General features: G+C 42.5%; 1 protein-coding gene across 3 annotated transcripts in view; it reads left to right on the top strand.

The window, feature by feature from the left end:
- Window positions 1–14464, top strand: part of LOC145356680 (E3 ubiquitin-protein ligase HECW1-like) — a 434978-nt gene that overhangs the window by 317190 nt on the left and 103324 nt on the right. For all 3 annotated transcript variants that reach the window (XM_080209562.1, XM_080209572.1, XM_080209579.1), the window contains 4 exons: window positions 2082–2161; window positions 4532–4653; window positions 10393–10578; window positions 11333–11467. In XM_080209562.1, the coding sequence (XP_080065688.1) occupies window positions 2082–2161; window positions 4532–4653; window positions 10393–10578; window positions 11333–11467 (523 nt within the window). The remainder of the gene's footprint in view (window positions 1–2081; window positions 2162–4531; window positions 4654–10392; window positions 10579–11332; window positions 11468–14464) is intronic.

The following is a 14464-nucleotide window of genomic DNA, read 5'->3' as shown; positions in this document are numbered from 1 at the left end:
GTAAATTCATGAACCCCAGCAGGGAGTTACATTGAGAAGAATCAGAGCATAAATTCTACACTTTGTACCTCTATCTCCACAAGCAGTATTCCCTTCAGACATGTGGTGAATTTCCCCCCATTGGGAAGGTTACTGTTCATTATGTTACAGTTTGTTATCTGGGTTTTACGTGCTAAAGTATAACTTCTGAATTAGTTTACAGCCTGAATTCTCGGAAAGGAGGAAGTGCTTTTCTCAGATTATTTGACTCTGACACTATATGAAATATTTCTCCAGTGTGATGTCAAGCTTAATGTAAAAAGTGATCCTCAGTATGAATGAGCATCCTAAACATGTTTCATGTGTAATTCTGTGAACTCTGAAAATCGCTCCCTATACCTTTTTGACTTCTCTTCCCCTTTGAGATACTCCTCTAACTCTTTGACCAACCTTGTGGTCACTTGCCCTAATATCTTGTTATGCGATTTGGTATCAAATTTTATTTGCAAATACTGCTGTTAGCACCTTGGAATGTTTTAGTATGTTTAATGCACAGTTGTTGTTGAGTATCTAAACACTCAGGTCCTCACTCACACAATATTTTAAAACTACCATCCAGACATCTATCTGAAGTGTGGGAGTTTATCTTTTTCTTGAGTGTCACTGGCAAGACCAACATTTGACTCCATCCTTAATTGGTCTTGAGAAGGTGATTGTGAGCTGCCTTCTTCAAATGCTACAGTTCATCTGATAGGTGTAGCCACACCCACAGTGCTATTAGGAAGAAATTTCCAGGATTTTGACCTAGCAGTTGTGAAGGAATGATATTATGGTTCCAAGTCAGGATAGTGTGTGACTTGGAGGGGACCTTGCAGGTCATATAGTTCTCAGGCATCTGATGTCCTTGTCCTTCAAGATGTAGACACAAAGAATTTCAAAGGTGATGCTGGAGAAGCCTTGGTGAGTCGCTGCAGTGCACCTTGTTTGTAGTGCACACTTCTGCCACTATGCCCCAGTGATGGAGGGAGTGAATGTTTAAGGTGCCGGATGGTGAATGATGCCATTCAAACCAGCTGCTTTGTCCTGGATGGTATCCAACTTCTTAAATGTTACTGATATCACACTCATCCAGGCAAGTGGAAACTCTTGGGTCGTGTAGATGGTAGCCTGGCTTTAGGGCTAAATGTGCTATTTGAGGCAGAATTCACAGTCTCAGGCCTACTCTTGTGGCTACAGTATTTATGTGACTAGTCCAGTTCAGTTTCTGTTCAATACTAATCCCCAGTATCTTGATCACGGGGTATTCTGCAGTGGTAACGCAATTGAATGTTATGGAGAGATCCAGTCAACACATGTGGTTGCAGATGCTTCAGCCTTGTCGTTTGCACTGATACGCTAGGCTCCTCCATCACTGAGGATGGGTCATTTAGCCAGTCTCATTCTCTTGTCAGTCGCTTAATTTCCCCCCTCTCTTTCTTCCACCCACATTCCTGACTGGTGAACAATCAGGATTGCAGAACTTTGTTGGTTATTGCAGCACTTGGCAGTGTCCATGAATTGCTGCTGTTTGGCATGCATGTAACTCTATGTTGTAAAAAGGATATTGTCTGTCTGAAACCTTCAGGTACAATTTAAAAGCATTCTAACACAGCATGCGATAAAATGGTAATAACTGATTCCATACATGAATTGTCAGAATGAACCAAAGCCAGTTTGGAAGAGAAAGTGAAGAACTTTCTAGAAGCGAGAGAGAAGGGAATTAGAGAGAAAGTAAATCTGCACTGATCTAGTGCACCCCTTAATAATTCAGTCAGAAGTGGTAAGAGCAGAGTTCTGGGAGCATGTCTCCAGCCTGCCCACATCATGTCAAGAGCAAGAGAAATCACTTACACAGTGACTGGAGAGATATATTGCTGTGATGGTTACTGTTTCAGGTCACCAGTGTTCTCTGTGATTTACAACATTGGAAAGGTTGCCGTGACAACAGTTTAATTTGTCCCGAGCAGTTACTGCAACAACATTATTCCTTGTCTCTTTCCATGATATAACACATCATTCAGTGAGACATTGGGCATTTCATTCTCATTCTGATTTGATGACAGGTATCAGAATATCCAGCGGACAATTGCGACAGACAGGTCTGAAGATGAGGTCACTCCAGAGGTCTCACAACCAAATACAGGTTTGTAAAGTTATCAAATATATATTTTGTAAAAGCAAAGCTAGCTTTAGAAACCCTTGGCGCTACTCCAAGCATAACATCCAGATATTCTTTCCCTCCGACATGATTATTACAGTTAAAATGTCCTGGGAATGTCAGCTGGATTCTCACAAGATCCTTTGTTTGCGGCTGTTATGATCTTTCATTTGATCGCTTGACGTGATTAACAGTACTTTGGTCCCAAACCTTTGTTCTATAAAAAATAAGCCAAGATCATGTGAAGAATTCAATAAAACCACGTTAATTACCCAAAGTCGGTGATAGGTCAGAAAGAAAAATAGTACAACCGTAGGCCTGGATGGACTAAAAGATCAAAGAAATCGCAGGGGAAATGTGAGCTGCTTGTTTCTGTTAGTACCTCGTGTGGGGTAGTGCACATACTGACAGGCATGAAGCTGCAGCAGTTGGAATCAATCACTTGCATCCTACAGTCACCACAGATGCTTCAGAACCATTTTACATCCTGTAACATATGTCCAGATGATTAATGTGTTTCAATCTTGATTGGTACAAGTGTTAGATACAAAGAGCAGAGAACTCATCTGCAGAAATGTTAAATATTAGAGGGTTGATGCATATTCACAGAGGGTTTAGGTCTCCAAACATCAAATTATGTTGGCATTTGTTGTAGCAAGTGCTTGACCCACGAAAGGTTTTATCTGGTACAGTGTGTATCATTTTCAGCATGTTTATATTTTTGATTTTTTTGCGCATGTGCAACCTGCTTGGAAAGACGCCATTGTAGTTTCTTTATTCACTCATTCGGGGCATGTGGACTTTGCTGCCAAGGCCAGTATTTAGAGCTCATCCTTAGTTGGCCTGGAAGAAAAAGTGTTGTTCTACCTTTTTGAAATGCTACAGTCCATATGTAGGATCTCCCACAATGATGTCAGAGAGAGAGTTGCAGAATTTTGAACCAGTGATGATGAAGGAATGGTGATACATTTCCAAGACAAGATGATGTGTAACTTTCTGCCCTTGTTCTTCTAGGTGGTAAAGGTCACAGGGTGTGAAAAGTGCTGTCGAGAAGCTCTCAGCGACTTGCTGTGGTGCACCTTGTAAATGGTACACCCCACTGGCACTGTGTGCTGGAGGTAAAGGGTGTTGGGTAGAATTCCAGTCAAATGAGCTGCTTTGCCCTGGATGGTGTTCAGCTTTTTTGTGCGTTGTTAAAATTGCATTCAACCAGGCATGAGACATGACTCTTTGATTTGTGTCTTGTAGATAGTGGACAAAGCTTTGAAGAGTCAGAAAGTGAGTCACTTGCCTCAGAATCCTACCTCTGATCCACGCCTGTAGCCACCATATTTATGTGGCTGGTCACATAATGTTTCTGGTAACCTTCAGGTCATTGATGCTGCAGGATGTGGTGATGGTAATACTAATTAATACCAGTGGAGCTGGAAAGACTCTGTGTTGGGGATGGTCATTTCCTAGAAGTGTTACTTGCCTTTTTTCAGCCCAAACCTGGATGTTGTCCAGTTCAGGCCTTGCTGCATTTAGACATGGACTACTTCATTATGAGATTATCTGAGGAATTGAGAGTAGAATTGAGCAATGTGAAATCATCAGCAAACTGCACTTCTGATCCTTATGGGGTTCCCTTTAGGAATTGCATCTTCCTTACAGTAATGAAGTCACTGATGTATTGGAAGGTTGAGCTCAGGCAAGCGTTGTTTAGATGAATGAGCAATTCACTTCACGAACTAAACTTGAACATACAAAATCCGGCAATCAAAGGACCGAGACCATGCTGGAGTTTGGATTTTCATGGACAAGAAATCAGATTGTTGTCCTAGGCCAAACTCAATGAATAAGGAAATGATATGGGTGCAACAACAACACTAACAGTGCATAGGCAGAGGTCAGGCAGTTTGGGCTGGGATCAAGAACAGTTCAGGTTGACTTAGGAACAAGACGAACACGCCGTCCCGAAAATGTCCAGTTTTTGAACAATTCCTGTGTTCAGCAGGCAGAATGTTCAACCTGCAAATGCAAGTTATTGACCAATTTGAAGTTCCTGCAACCAGAATGCTATGTACAAATTGAGAGAAAATAATAACTAATCTCACCAAGTCTTCTTCAGTTCTCCATCATTGTTTTATGAGAAAGTTGTCTTTGCTCCTAAGGAATGCTTTAACTGTTTGGCTGCTCTAGAACCTTCCCATCCATGACCTACACTTAAAGTGGAGTGAGCTTGCACACACCCAAAACCTTCAAATAAAATGTAGTCCCTTTTTATTACTGCAAATTCCTTTTCTCTTCAAAATGAACACATTTCTCAGTGATGTTGTACCTGAGGAATAATATCTTACCTCCTCCTTTTACCAGAACTGAGACGAGAAGGCTCCTTGTCTCCAGTGAGTTCGCAAAAAGTTAACATGTTATTGCAGTCTCCAACTGTCAAATTCATCACAAATCCCGAGTTCTTCACTGTGCTGCATTCAAACAATGTAAGTACTCTTTTAAATACCTGAAATTGCTGTACTCCCCAGTGACTTAAAAGTTAGAGAAGTGATATATAGCTACATATACGTATTACGTTGTTTGGTATTGCTGTGTTCATAATTTTCTCACGATTTCTGCCTTATTCTCTTGGACTTTTCTACGGTTTTCTTTCCTATGTGATCTAAAATCACTGCGTTGCCTGCTACATCCATATTCTCCCCATTTTATGTTCATTATGTTTTATATTTCATATTCTGCCACTTAAATTATCTTTGTGCTGTTACACTGCAGTATCTTTTGTACAATGATACATTCCACATTGTTCTGCTCTTTACAATGTTCCCATTATTAGATGTCTTTTGAACCTGATTTGTTGTCTTCTGTACACTCCTCTCTGGATTTGCATATACAAATCATTTTCATTGATAAAGTTCTTCGTTATCATGCTGTTAAATTATTTTACTAATAAGTGGGTGAGAAGCTGCCTATGATTACATGTCCAGTTGGGCTGGATTTTCAATGCATGTGTGGGGAATGGGGGTGGGTGTGGTGGTCAGGAATCCCAGATCATTTCTGGGTCCCAACTCTGCACAGTGTCCACATCACTCGTGCAGTGCTATTTTAGAAACGTAGAAACTCTGAAAGTAGGAGCAGGAGTAGACCATTCAGCCCTTCAAGCCTACTCCACCGTTCATTATAATCAGATCATCCAACGCAAGTAGCCAGATCCTACCTTCCCCCCAAATTGTTTGATCCCTTTCAGCCCAAGAGCTAAATCTAAGTCCTAGCTGAAACATAAAATGATTTGCTTTATCTGCTTTCTGTGGTAGTGAAGTTCACAGGCTTACCACTCTCGGGGTGAAGTAATTTCTCCTCTTCTCAGTCCTAAAAGATTTCTACCTTATCCTTAGACTGTGACCCCTGATTCTGGACTCTCCCACCATCAGGAACATCCTTCCTGAAACTACCTTGTCTATCCTGTTCGAATTTTATAGGCTTCTATGAGATTCCCCCCTCATTCTTCTGAATTAGAGTGTATATCATCCTAACAGACTGAATCTCTCCTCATATGTTAGTCCCACCATCCAAGGAATCAGTTTGGTAAACCTTTGCTGCACTTCTTCTATAGCAAGAACATCCTTCCCCAGATGAGGAGACTGCAATTGTACACAATACTCCAGGTATGGCCTCAGCAAGCAGCAAGACATCTCTGCTCCTGTATTCAGTCCTCTTGCTATGAAGGCCAACATGATATTTGCCTTCTTTACCACCTGCTGTATCTGCATGTTGATCTTCAGTGACTGGTGTGCAAGGACACTCAGGTCTTGTTGCACATTGCCCTCTCTCAATTTATAGCCATGCAGATAATAATCTGCTTTCCTGCTTTTGCTACCAAAGGGGATAATCACACAGTTATACTATATCTGCCATGATTTAGATTCCCTGAATGGGACGGAGGTAAATCTGGTGCCCAATTAATGCACTGGGCACTGCCAGGGAGTGGGAACTGACTCTAGTGCTCAATACGATTGCCTTGCCGATTGAAGCAGCCAAAAGAACAGAGCAATCTCTCGGTGTATACAAGTTGCCACATAGTCAATGAAAAGGTATTCGACACATTCTGTGTGGATGACACTTCTTTTCCTAACAGTTTTATTTATGCGGAATCATCAATACTCCTTGCTTTGCTCTCAACAGCTGTGTGCACTAATGTGAACCAGACCGCTCACTTTTCCTGATTTGTGATTTGAAAATCACCTTCTGGCTCTCCCCAGCCTGTTAATAAGCAGTCCAAGGAGCTGAATGGGCATATCCTTGGAGGGGATTGGGTTACAGGCTCTAATCGCCACCATCGTACCCCCAGCTTCACCACCAAGTCCCCAGGACCCTTCTTTGAAAATAGCAGCGTGTTCAGGGGTGTTGGAAGACTGATATGCCATCAGGGAGCACAATTTTCAAAGCGCGCCCAACCTCATCCCTACGGGCAATTGGAAATTATGTTCACAATCTCCATAAGGAAATTACTTACAACCGGTTTCTCAGATAGTGGCTTCGTTAAGACAAATGAGATGCTGAAAGTCTCTTTCTTGTCTGGTTTCCTATTGCTTTTACTGTGACATCTAATCTAGATCTGCATGTAATGAAATTATTCTGCCTGCCTCCAGATTTCTTTTCTCTTGCAGATTGTGATAGAGTCTCCTGAAAATGTTGTCCCTATCTGAATGCTTATGTGAATGTAAAATACAACAGCTACCAAATAATTCAGAGACAATATGATAAACTATAAGCACAAAGGGTGATGGAGATAAATTCAGCAGAGACAGACTGAACCATGAAAGAGAGAAAGGAAAAAGTAGAAATAAAGTATGAGAGTGAAGGGAAAACTGAAGCAGGAGAATAACCTGAAACAAAGAGGGAAGGAAAGGGGCATCATTGAAGCAGTGGGAAAGAGTGGAACAGTACATGAATATTATATAATCATAACACAAAAAACCTTAAGGACATTATGCGGTAAATGCAACACAAATATACCAGCATAAATCAAGGAACATAACCTCCTTGCTATAACTATCAGGTGAATACAGTCGGGTAGATGATGCCCCACTTTTTTGCATCTTTTTGGCAGAGGCTCAAAGTACTCTCCCCCTGCTCTAGCTCCACCACATATCTGAAAGTTCCAGTCAAGAGGGAACAAAAATAAAATGAAATTTTAAATTAATATGCTGCTCAACAGCGCTCTGGAAGGTGAGCAGTTTCAGAGAGTGAACAATTTGGAGGTGGTTCAGCAATGTCAGGGTGGGTGAGCAGGGTTGGGAGAGGTGAGCTTTCTCGGTGGGGGGCAGTGACCAGTGTTGGGGAGGGTGGGGGGAGTGAGCAGTGTTGGGAGGAGTGTGAGAAGTTTTGGGGGGGGTGAGCAGTGTCAGGAGCGTGAGCGGTATTGGATGGGGAGGGGTGAGCAGTATTGCGGGGGGGGCGGGGTGAGAAGTTTTGGGGGAGACGTGTGCAATGTCAGGAGCGTGAGCGGTGTTGGGGGGTGAGCAGTATTGGGGGAGGTGAGAAGTTTTGGGGGTGAGCAGTGTCAGGAGCGTGAGCCATGTTGGGGGTGAGCAATGTTGGGAGGGTGGGGGTGGGCAGTGTCGGGACATGACCAGTGTTGGGGGGGGTGGGGTGGTGAGCTGTTTTGGGAGGTGAACAGTGTTGGGTCTAGGGGGAAGAGCTGTGTAGGGGCCAGGAGGGAAATATTGATTAGTGTGAACCAAGAACAGATGAGCAGTGTTGGTGGGCTGAGCAGTCATGGGGATTCAGTTTTGGCAATCGTGGAGTGACCTTGAGCTTAAATCCCTGAACAGAAGGCAGACATTAAGGGGTATGCCTTCAGGTTGTAACATGGAAGGTGGTATTGGTGCATTTTCATCTTACCATGTGGTCTCCTGTCTCCCCTCACTGATAGATTCACACTGACACTGGGACAGGAAGGTCCTAAGACTCCAGGGTAAAAAGATAAGGCCCCAGTTTTGAACACAGCCAGCAATGTGTACGTACTCCTGCTCCATTGCTGACCATAAAATATAGACTAGTGTGATCACACTCTCTGTGATATGATTATATTTTTTCCCATATTTTCCCAACAAAGCCTTTTAGACATTTGTATCAGATGGAGTGTATAGGCTGTGTTATCAATTCCAATTGAGCTGCATTTCTGGAGATTTCATCATATACCCGAATAGGCACCAGAGAATCATAGAATCCTACAGTGCAGAAAGAGGCCATTTGGCCCATTGAGTCTGCACGGTCTCATGGCCTTACCCCGGTAACCTCATGTATTTACCCACCCTGACGCTAGCATGGCCAATCAACTTAACCCACAGACCTTTGGAAACCGAAGCACCCGGAGGACTCTCACCCAGACATGGGGAGAATGTGCAAACTCCACACAGCCACCCGAGGCCAGAACTAACACAGGTAACTGGTGCTGTGAGGCAGCAGTGCTTAACCATTGTGCCACCATGTTACCATTGCAGACCTGCTGCCTGGCCAGAGTGAAAATGGAAATGATAATATTTTTATGTTTTGTCTGTTGGATCACTCACAACCAACTCTGGGAGACATTCCAGCACAATCCAAGAAGTTTGACAACAATAGAAACAAAGCAAGCCCTGCTCAAGAAATTAAAACAAATTTAATTCATTCCTTTAATGCTGATCCATAATACATATCACACTGTAGTGTTATTACATGCAGCTGTCATCCAAGATGAGTTTGAGTACTTTTTTTTCTGTGTATTTGCTATGTTACATTGATTCTCTTGTTAAGAGTTGTGATCAGTATTTATTTTACTGCCAGCCATGTTCAAATATTTAATCTCCCAAAAGTTCTGCTGGCACATCCATGATGGAAATTCTGCTCCCACATAAAACACAATATAGGAGTGGTTGTTTTAAAAAACAGATGAATACATGTACTTCTTGTTGCTTTTATTTAAAATGCATGTAATGCTGTATTATTGAGGGCAAGATTGCAGTGTTAAGCAGGCCTCTTTAACCCTACAGATATGTGTAGAAAGTTGTCATTATCAGTGCCAATTGCCACTGCCTCGCACTGAGCTTCAATAAAGGGCCACAAGAACATGAAACCATTCCCATTCCTGGGCACTTATTACAAATGGCATGCTGGGCTTGTGTTGTGAGAGAGTACACAGAGCACAGTTAGTTAATCCCTTCCTACACTGCAATGCCCAAGATTGTTGCCATCTCCCATTGTGGCCAGCTAGTTCCTGCTATTCACGTAGTCATATTCTCCATCCGTATCTCATTAGCCAAGAGAACATATCCATTAGTCACGTATATCACGTGGAATAGGAAAGAGCACAGGGTTTGAGAGTGGAACAGATCAGCAGGTTCAGGTAACATTCAGAAAATGCTCACACTTTATTTCACCTGACACCATCTACTCGTTTCCACATAATATAAACAAAGTATGATATAATCCATGGTACAGTGCAAGCAAATTGATAGTGCTGCAGAATAAATCACCCAGTAGAGTGTACCATGAATCACATAATATACAAGTTCTGCATTGTGTCTCATGGTGTGCTATGTCTGCTTGAATTTCACTGAACTTCATGGATATGATATTGTGCAAAGTGAGAAGAACTCAGACAGGGGCACATCTCCAGATGTTGATAAATCTGAGCACATAACCTAGGCTGTGCTTGAATACTGGACTGAGAGAATGCTGCACTCAGCTTGGATGAGATGGAGAATTAAATCAAGGCCCATGTATTCTTTTTAATGGAAGGAGCACTTTCCGAAAACGGTGTGCATGAATTCCCCCGTGTCCTGGCCAACATTTAACCCCAAATCAGAATCAAAAAACCATGTGGCCAGTTCATTAGCTCATTACTGTTATGTAGAGTGTTGCTGTATGTAAATTGGCCATTATGGTTTGTTGCATTAACAGTGTCTACTAAGTGCTTCGTTGATTGTAAAGCAGTTTGGGAAAGCACGATAACATGAAGGGCACTATGTAAATGCAAGTTATTTCTATCTTTCTTAAACCACATTACTTTAATTGCCATATAACAAACCACAAGCTGTATTTTGTTCTCAATGTAATACACTCTTAAGCATCTGTTATCTGCTGGACCATGAGTACGATTTGACAGTAAACAGCAGCAATAATTTGTTATGGCTCTCAGAAAGCAGCATGAACAGACACACTCAAACAACTTCCTCCATTCGCAGAGTGCCTATCGAATATTTACCAATAGTACTTGCTTGAAACATATGATACTGAAGATTCGCAGAGATGCCCGGAATTTTGAGCGGTATCAGCATAATAGGGACCTGGTGACTTTCCTGAACATGTTTGCAGATACACAGCTAGAACTGCCTCGAGGATGGGAGATTAAGACAGATCAACAAGGAAAGGTAAGTAGGCCCAAGAATACTAGCTCTACCCCGCCTGTCAGATTGCATGACAATAGAATGTCCGAAATGGTCCTGAATCCTACAGGAAATTTCAACTCAGAGTGAACACAATGTAAAGCATGCAAAAAATATCTGGAATTAAGAATCTACTGATTACCATGAAGTCATTGTGGATCATCGGAAAAACCCCATCTGGTTCACTAGCTTACCTTTCCTTGTTAGGGAAGGAAACCTGTCATTCCTACCCAGTCCAGTCTACATGTGACTCCAGATCCACAGCAATGTGGTTAACTCAAGCGTCTCTCTGTGTCGATTTCCAGCGGCGTCAGATCCGTGCCGGAAATCGGCAGTGAGGCTCAAAGACTATTTAAATGGTCATTTGCATAAAATGTAAATATAATTAGTGCAGCTGGGTCTGAAGGGGGAGAAGTCAGTAGGGGTGGGAGGGTTGGGGGCGGGGGGGGGGGGGTAGGTGGCCTAATTTTTAATGATACTCACACTGGTGGCCACTGCAGTGCACAGAGTGTGGGAGATTCAAGTGTGAACTCACACTGAAAAAAAAAGCATGAATTACTTCAGTTTTCATGCAAGTTCAACTCTTAAAATTCTCTTGGGAGAATTCCACCCGCTATGTTGGTTTAAGTAAATTACAATGAGGCATTTTTTTAATACCATGTGACATATCTGAATTAATTTAATGATGCATTGTTACTACGGAATGTTACTGTCCTAATGGAAATCTTCTCCATTCCAGTCATTTTTTGTTGACCACAACAGTCGAGCAACAACATTTATTGATCCTAGGCTTCCACTTCAGAATGGCCGGCTACCAAACCATTTAACACATAGACAACATCTGCAGCGCCTGCGTAGTTACAGTGCAGGAGAGGTAAGGGTGTCCCAGACCTATATACATAAATATCAAAAATTATACAGGCAATTTCTAAGAAGACATTTAGTGTTGCAAATTGGGGCGGGTGCTGGTTGCAAGTAACATTAAACTGTTTACCATGCCGAATGTGAGATTAATACTGTCGAGAAAACCATGTGAGAATTACATCTGCAGTTTCAATTCCACAAAACTATAACTTATAAGTAACAAACCCACAAACAAAACTTCCACAAAGTTCAACTCCGTAAGTGTCTCAGCCAGTGTGAAACTGAACAATGCAGACTGGATGTTGTTACTCACATTGTTCACTTGATTCTGAGCAAACTGACCATATGGGTAGTCCACAGTCGTAGCAATGCTATACTGCATCAATTTCTATTTATTATGGGGCTGGCTGTTGGAATGATCTCAAGATTAAGCAGTGCTTCACAGCAAAAGACACAAATTACACACCAGAAATCTCAGACAACCAAAGGGCTAATAAGACTGAGGAAATTCAGTAATTAATATCAGCAGAGATGTTTTTGAAAAAAAATTAAGAGAGTAACCCAACAAATCCCCAGAATCAGATGACCTACATCTTAGGGTTTGAAAAGGCATTGACTGATTAGTCTGAGAGGCTGGTGTATGCACGTGTAAGAGGTAGCTGCAGAGATAGTGGATGTGCTGCTTATGATTTTCCAAAATTCCCTTCATTCTAGAATTGTTCCAGAGGATTCCAAATAGCAAGGCATCTTGAGGAGAATTGTTTGATAGAGCAGACGCAGCACAGTTTCGTTAAGGGGAAGTCGTATCTGACGAATTTATTGGAGTTCTATGAGGATGTGTCTAGGGCAGTGGATAGAGGAGAGCCGGTAGATGTGGTGCTTCTTGATTTTCAGAAGGTGTTTGATAAGGTGCCTCACAAGAGGTTATTACAGAAGGTTAGGGGGCATGGAGTTGGGGGTAGGGTGTTAGCGTGGATAGGGGATTGGCTGTCAAATAGGAGGCAGAGAGTGGGGGTCAATGGGTGCTATTTGGATTGGCGGTTGGTGACTAGTGGAGAGCCCCAGGGATCGGTGCTGGGGCCTCAGCTATTTACCATTTATATAATTGATCTGGAGGAGGGAACCGAGTGTATGGTGTCGAAATTTACTGATGACACCAAGATTGGTGGAACAGCAAATTGTGCGGAGGGTGTGGAAAGATCTAGAAGGATCTGCAGAAGGAACTAGGTAGGCTGGGCGAATGGGCCAGGAACTGGCAAATGGAATTTAATGTTGGCAAGTGTGAAGTTGTCCACTTTGGTAGGAATAATGGTAGGAAGGACTATTACTTACGTGGCGAAAAACTGCAGCATGCGACTGTGCAGAGGGACCTCGGGATCCTTGTGCATGAGTCGCAAAAACCCAGCCTGCAGGTGCAGCAGGTGGTCAGGAAGGCTAATGGGATGCTGGCCTTCATAGCGAGGGGGATTGAATATAAAAGTAGGGAGGTCTTGCTGCAACTGTACAGGGCACTGGTGAGGCTGCAACTGGAGTACTGTGTGCAGTTTTGGTCGCCGCACTTACGCAAGGATATTTTGGCCTTCAAGGGAGTGTAGAGGAGGTTTACTAGGCTGATACCGGAGTTGAGGGGGTTGAACTATGAGGAGAGGCTGAATAAACTAGGCTTGTACTCGTTAGAGTTTAAAAGAATGAGGGGAGATCTCATTGAGACATATAAGATGATGAATGGGATGGATAGGATAGAGGTGGAGAGGCTCTTCCCACTCAGGAAGGACAGTAGGACTAGAGGGCACAGCCTCAAGATAAGGGGGGGGCAGATTAGAACAGAGTTGAGGAGGAACTTCTTCACTCAAAGGGTGGTGAATCTCTGGAATTCTCTGCCCGTTGAAGTGGTGGAGGCTGCCTCGCTAAATATATTTAAGACGCAGATAGATAGGTTTTTGATAGGCAAGGGGATTAAGGGTTATGGGGAGAAGGTGGGAAAGTGGAACTGAGCCACGATGGATCAGCCATGATCTTATTAAATGGTGGGGCAGGCTCGAAGGGCTAGATGGCCTCCTCCTGCTCCTATTTCTTATGTTCTTATGATTGGAGGTGAGAAAATGTTCTCCATTATTTAGGAAAGAAAGGAAAGAAAAACTGGGGAACAATGGGCTAGTCAGGAAAATACTAGAATCTCTTATTGCAGAAATTTTAACAAGGCATTTAACAAATCATAGTACAACATTCAAGAAGCTTGACACCTTCCGGAACAAATCAGCCCACTTGATGGCATCCTATCCACAAACATTAAGGCTCTCCACTACTGACTCAATGTGTGCTATTTACAACATGCACTGCAGGAACTCTCAAACCGCTTTAGATCGTACCTTCCTAACCCAGGACCATTCCTACTAGAAGGATAAGAGCAGCAGACACATGGGAACATCACCACCTGAATGTTGCCCTCCGAGCCATGCATTACCCTAACTTGGAAATATATTGCTGATCCTTCACTGTCACTGGGTCAAAATCTTGTAATTCTCTCCCTAACAGTGCTACAGGTGTACCTGCACTACATGGACTATAACAATTCATGAAGGCAGTTCACTACTACCCTCTCAAGATTAATTGTGGATGGATAATAAATACTGACCTAGCTGACAATGCTACATCCCTTGAATTAATTTTTAAAAATTTTGCTGCCATTACAAAACTAGGTGGGAATGTAAGCTGTGAGGAGAAAACAAAGAGGCTGAAAAAAGATTTAAGCAGGTTAGACAGGTGAGCAACTGTCTGACAGATGACGTATAATGTGGGGAAAAGTAAGGTTATTTACTTTTGTTGTAAGAATTGAAAGGCAGAATTTTTTTTAAAGTTGTGAGACTTGTAAATGTTGATACTCAAGGGACTTGACTGTACTCATACAGGAAGTTAGCATGCAGGTACAACAAACAATTAGGGAGACAAAGGGTATGTCGCCCTTTATTGCAAAGGGGTTGGAATACAGGCATAAAGAAATCTTGTT

This window comes from Carcharhinus amblyrhynchos, chromosome 2 (assembly GCF_965287045.1).
Source record: "Carcharhinus amblyrhynchos chromosome 2, sCarAmb.v2.hapA, whole genome shotgun sequence".
Classification (NCBI taxonomy): Eukaryota; Metazoa; Chordata; class Chondrichthyes; order Carcharhiniformes; family Carcharhinidae; genus Carcharhinus; species Carcharhinus amblyrhynchos.
Note: the sequence above shows the minus strand (reverse complement) of the source record. Positions and strands in the feature narration are given on the sequence as shown.